General features: G+C 42.9%; 1 protein-coding gene across 1 annotated transcript; it reads left to right on the forward strand.

The window, feature by feature from the left end:
* The first annotated feature begins 49 nt into the window (after positions 1-49).
* LOC119429549 (leucine-rich repeat-containing protein 30-like) lies at positions 50-5,662 on the forward strand. The gene is made up of 5 exons (XM_037697159.1): positions 50-646; positions 772-903; positions 5,054-5,167; positions 5,252-5,386; positions 5,470-5,662. The coding sequence occupies exons 1-5, from the start codon at positions 494-496 to the stop codon at positions 5,605-5,607; spliced, it is 672 nt and encodes a 223-aa protein (XP_037553087.1). The 5' UTR covers positions 50-493; the 3' UTR covers positions 5,608-5,662.
* The last annotated feature ends 136 nt before the right edge of the window (positions 5,663-5,798 follow it).

Below are 5,798 nucleotides of genomic sequence, written 5' to 3' on the forward strand. Positions count from 1 at the left end.
TCCACTAGAACCTACAAAATCTGGACAGAACACAGTTCCACTAGAACTTACAACATCTGGACAGAACACAGTTTACTGGAACCTACAACATCTGAACAGAACACAGTTCTACTGGAACCTACAACATTTGGACATAACAGTTCTACTGGAACCTGCAACATCTGGACAGAACAGAGTTTCTTCTGAAACCTACAACATCTGGACAGAACACTAGAACTTACAACATCTGGACAAACTGGTTATACTGGAACCTACAACATCTGGACAGAACACTGTTCTACTGGAACCTACAACATCTGGACAGAACACTGTTCTACTGGAACCTACAACAAGGAACATACAAGAGAACACCCAGAGAAACTCAGATACTACTCCACAGTACAGTCATCCAGATGTGAGTTCAGGAGGAATGTACGGTGGCTGTCACTGATGGAGAACCTAGATGGTCTGACATCAGTCCAGGTCCTAGTGTGAGCATCTGTCTGAGGAGGAGATGGGGGGCAGGGTGTGTCGGGAGGAGGTGAAGGAGGAGCAGAGGAGGAGCATGGGGAAGGAGGAGAGTCTGACGTCAGCCGACAGAATTCGAAGATTCACCGTCAGACAGTTTGGGTACAACGTTCTGAGCCTGGCTCGCCGTGGACTGAAGGTACGGTGAAACCCAGCCTATTTCTCCAGGAGCAGATAGAACAATCAGACTCTTAGGTAGACAACTCTCTGGTGGTCTTCAGGCTGAACTTCTCACTCCTCTGTGGATTTTTGTTTCCTTTGCAGGAGGTCCCAGAAGAACTGTGGGAGCTGCTGGAGCTAGAGAAGCTGAATCTGTCCCTCAACGGTCTGAAGGTTCTGCCTTCGCAATTAGCCCACCTCTCCAACTTGGTGGTCCTCAACTTGTGGGGTAACCAGGTGAACACACCTCTCTTTTCACTTCCTGTTTTCCCACTTCATGTCGGGTCACATATCAGTATCTTTGGTTTCCTTCCGAATAAAACTAGTGTAGAGGCTGAAGATGGTCAAAGTGAAGGACACCTATCAACCAGAACCAAACTGGGTTGCTGGTTCCCGTCAGCAGGTTGCAACGGTTTGATTTGACATTTGGTCTGTTTTTCAGAGGGTTCAGGTTTGGCTCGTCTTCATCAGGACGTCGGTTTCTTGATCTTCTTCGACTCCTCTGTAAATGATCTGTCATGTTTCTGAAGGTTTGCTCTGGGCTCCAGATGTTCAGTTTTAGTGTTGATGGAAATGACAGGCGTGTTCTGTTTTGTTCTCAACACTGAAAATTTTCAGATGAATTTTTCTGGTGGAAGCACCAAAGACAGAAATGAAACGCTGAAGCAGAGTCTCAGGTACAAGTTCAATGTCCCATGAGCAAGTCGGCGAATCAAATCTTATTTGGTCAAAACCCGGTTCTAATCCTTCTGGAGTCCACCTGGATCCGATTTCTGTCCTTCAACCTTCAGCTGGACTCAGACACAAACAGGAATCCCAGGAACCTCCTACACCCCCTAGAGTCCAGATCCAACAGGAACACCTTAAATTCATTCATTCGACCATTATTTCTACAGGTTAGTCCCACTGAGCCTCGAGGACTCTTTTACGGACACCTGGTTTTAAACAGTCATGACAATAATAGACAGTTATAAAAGAGGAATACAGATTTTTTTTTTTTACAAATAAAATGGCAACCAAAAGGACAGTCAAAAGGAAAAAAGTAGCAAAAAAAAAAAAATCCCCAGCTAGATTATAAGATTATATTATAGATTATAAATGTTAAGAAGTTTTGCTCTACCCTGTGAGATTTCAGATGTTTGTTTCAGCTGTCGACAGAAGCTCTGATCGAAGCCTGAGCTCCTCCACGTTCAGAACAAATGAAAAGTGATCAAGTTAGCCTCAGGTTGGGGTTCAGCTCTTTAACATTTTGTTTGTTTCTCTGGTTCTGTATGAACAGGTCTGCCCAGGACATCCTTGTAAGAGAGATTAATAATCTCAGTGGATTTCTTCCTGGTCAAACAAAGGTAAAAAAAAAGTTCTGAGGTTCTCATGTGTGAATCCTTTAATGCAGGGGTGGGCAATTATTTTTTTCATGGGGCCACATGAGAAACAGAAAACATTGTGGAGGGCTGGGCCAAATGACATAACTCAATACTGCATAATATTAATAGTACTTCTTTCTTAAAACCAGTAAATATTGTTTAGACAAGCTGGTAAGACTGGTAAGAGTATTAGTTATGATTAAGCAAAGAAAAAGTGAGGTTGTCTTACACAAAATGTCATTTATTCAATTAAATTTCCCAGTACAATGGTAAACTGAATGTTTTACCATTTGTGACTGAGTTTATTAATTATTATTTTCAGTCACATTCACCCAAAACACAATGAGTTTCATTTACTGTTGGAAAGAGTTCTTAGTTTTCTAAAGACATCAAAATGTTGTCTTTGTACTTCAAATATTACGAAACATCATATAATAGTGATCATCACTGAACTGTGATTTTGAGTCCTCGTTCACTAGTTGGTGCCTTTACATTTGTAGTCTAACCACATCATTTGATGTTTTTCAGTTCTTTTTTCTTGTTTAGTGAGAGAAATCTAGTCTCTGTTGGACTTTAATGAGAGCATTAAAGTCAGGTTGAATGTCTGAGGTGGAGAGGCAAAGCTGACAGATGATCATCAGTGAAAGAGGAGCTACACCTGCATTTGGTAAACTTCATCACTGAGAATGTTTCTTCACATATGTTAGAGCCAAAAAGAACCAACATCTTCTGAGCATGTCTCCTCATGTTTGGAAAGTTCTCCTCCTCGAGAGTAGAAATCTAGCAGCGATTTTGACTTAAAGTGTTCTGCTCGTACCACGTGAGTCAGAGTCAGAGTTTCTTTATTGTCATTCGCACCTCATGTGGTACATGTGGTGGAGCGAAATTATGTACACAGGGTCCCAGTTACATCCAACAATAAAATGTATAAGAAAAACAGTAATAACATCTAAGATATGAACTAAGAAAAACATCAACTAAATATACACTAAGCACTCATAACATAAAACATTGAACATCAGCACAAACATGAACATGAGTCTGTGAGCAGATGTGCACGCATGAACACATCAACATTGAAACAGATCAGCAGCAACATGAAACAGATCAGCAGCAACATGATATGGTTTTTCACAGTGATTATTCTAGTTAGAGATTCATGAGTCTAACAGCCTCAGGGTAGAAGCTGTTCCTCAGTCTAGTGGTTCTACACTTAATGAGACTGCAGGTCCAAGAGTTCCAGCTGAACATCACTGGGTGCATCATCAACACTGCAGCTAAAAGGAGAGGAAATCATGCATTTTAATCATCTTCAATTCTTCTGAGATCTTCAAATCACTTTGATAACTCACCATGCAGTGCATGATAAGTTATTAAATTATTAGTCATCAAGTTACTGAGGAGTACCTGTGGAGGTGATCTGCTGATGGTATAGTTCTTTCAGGGCTTGCATGTGAGTGTTCCTCTCCAGTTGGCTTGAAAGAAACTGCACCTTTCTCATGAAAGCCTTCACCAGGCTGTGCAGTTCATGAACAGAAAGACCCTTGCCTTGCAGTTTGGTGTTCAGTTCATTCATCAGTGCAGTCACATGAACAGCAAATGAAAAACCTGCCATCTGGTCCTCATCTGAGAGCTCTGGGATGTCTTGCTTTTTCTTCTCACAGAACTCTTGAATCTCTGCAGCCAGGTACCAAACTATCACTTTGCCCAGGCTGAGCCATCTGACAGCTGTGTGATGTCACCGCTCAGTTTCATGCTCCTCTAAAAGTGCATGTGATACAGCGCTCGTGCCCTGATCAAGTTTACTGTTTTAGTTACAACACCAATAACATGGTTAATTTTTAGCACTGCCTTGTACAACACATGTTGGTGTATAATTAAATGAAAAAATATTCATTTCTGATCTGCGTTGATTTCAGTCACTTTTTCTTACATACATTTCAAAAGTCCAACATTTTTCCCTTAAGATTTGGACAACCGTCCTCTGTGACACCTGCCAGTCTGTCCCGTTTCAGTCCCAGCGTGTCCATTTACCTCTGAGCAGATCGTTTCCGGTCGTCGTCCCTTTCATTGCAGCCAGCTCCTCCAACATCCTGAAGTCTGTTATTCCACGGATAAATACGAGTAACTGGGCTGTGTCTCAGACGTCACGACTCTCGTCCAAAGCCAAGAAGAAAAAGTCCAAACCTGCCACGTCACGTTGCAGCTCAAGCTCCAGATTCCCAGCAATGTCCTCGATCCTTCTCGTCATGGTTCTCCTGGACAGAGGGACTTGCTGAAATGCTTCTTTATTTCCAGGCATATTAGTGCTGCAGAGTCCACCACGCACTCTGACATCCCCCCCCCTGCTGTTTTCAGTTATTTTGTGGGATATCACAAAATTCGTCTCGGTTGCTGCACCCCTGGATGTGTGAAGCTTGGTAAAACAGCCTTGCTGAATTTTTGTAGCTTAGCAAAGCTTCAGATGTCTGCACCCTTTCAGCATCAGTCAAGTTTTTGTATTTCTCTGCGTGTTTTGTGTCATAATGTCGACTCCAACTGTAATCCTTAAACCAGCCGTCTGCTCTCCACAAACTAAACGCACAGCTCTACCTCCAACTTCACTAAATTAATATTGAGCAGTCCATCTTTTGTTGAAAACCCTCCACTCAGCATCTACTGTTTTTTTACGAGTGGACATTTTTGATGGCTAACATAGTCTTGTGACCTGCGCGTGACAATTCAATCATGCACATTGCGCATGTCTTGATTTACGTATTGCATCATTTTGTACGTGAATAAAAAACCCTTCAAAATAAAAGCAATGCAGCTTTAGTCCACACACACGAGGGAAAATTAGGGAATATGTTTTTTTGCCCGTGACCCAAAATGGAAGAAGCGGGTTAAAGATAATGGATGGATGGATGGTTTTTTTTGTAACTCCCCTTACGGGGGCCGGTCAGAGTCAACCAAAGGGCCGTGTGTGGCCCTGGGGCCGTACAATGCTCAGGGTCTGCTTTAATGTCTTGTCTTGCTGTTTGCAGCTGGGCAGCCTGCCGGCAGAAATCGGACAGCTCAAGAGACTTCGAGTTTTATTCGCCTACAGAAACATGCTGACTGAAGTTCCCGAGGAGCTCGGGGACTGCACACAGCTGGAGGTAAAGTTCTCCTGTCTCTGATGATCCTGGCTTGTTCACCCTCAGAGATCCACCACGGTCTCCTGCAGCTGTTGTCTTTTAAAGGTGCTGAGTTTGGCCAACAACCAGATGTCTTCTCTGCCGACTTCTCTCTCCAACCTGACCAGACTGAAGAAGCTCAACCTCAGTAACAACCTCATCACTCACATCCCCACCTGTGTCTACAGCCTGAAGACTCTGGTCTGTCCAGGGTGGAAAGCAAACAACAAATATCACTTGCATTAAACCTTTATCCAAACTTCTGCTCTTTTTGGTTCCTGCAGGTTTTTCTGGATCTTTCTTGTAACCTCCTGGAGAACCTGGCTGAAAATATCCAGGCTCTGGTGGAACTAAAGATCCTGATCCTGGAAGGAAACAGCCTCCACTCACTGCCCAAAGCCCTCTGCTTCCTTACCAGGTAACCAGGAATACAGGTAAACACTTAAACAGGTAACAATATACACAAGTAAACACGTGACCAGGTAAATGCATCAAAAGAGAAACATGTCAGAAGGTGAAGACGTCATCTGTTAAATCTTTCACGATGTAACTATTCACCAAGTAAACACATCACCAAGTAATGAAGTCACCAGGTAAACACATGAACAGGTAA

This window comes from Nematolebias whitei, unplaced genomic scaffold, assembly GCF_014905685.2.
Source record: "Nematolebias whitei isolate Nwh7 unplaced genomic scaffold, NemWhi1 Nwh_scaf_2603, whole genome shotgun sequence".
Taxonomy (NCBI): Eukaryota; Metazoa; Chordata; class Actinopteri; order Cyprinodontiformes; family Rivulidae; genus Nematolebias; species Nematolebias whitei.

Coding starts and splice junctions, on each gene's coding strand:
- LOC119429549 (XM_037697159.1), top strand. CDS start 494: ATGGGGGGCAGGGTGTGTCGGGAGGAGGTGAAGGAGGAGCAGAGGAGG. Junction 904..5,053: donor TCAACTTGTGGGGTAACCAG/GTGAACACACCT, acceptor TGCTGTTTGCAG/CTGGGCAGCCTGCCGGCAGA. Junction 5,168..5,251: donor GGGACTGCACACAGCTGGAG/GTAAAGTTCTCC, acceptor TGTCTTTTAAAG/GTGCTGAGTTTGGCCAACAA.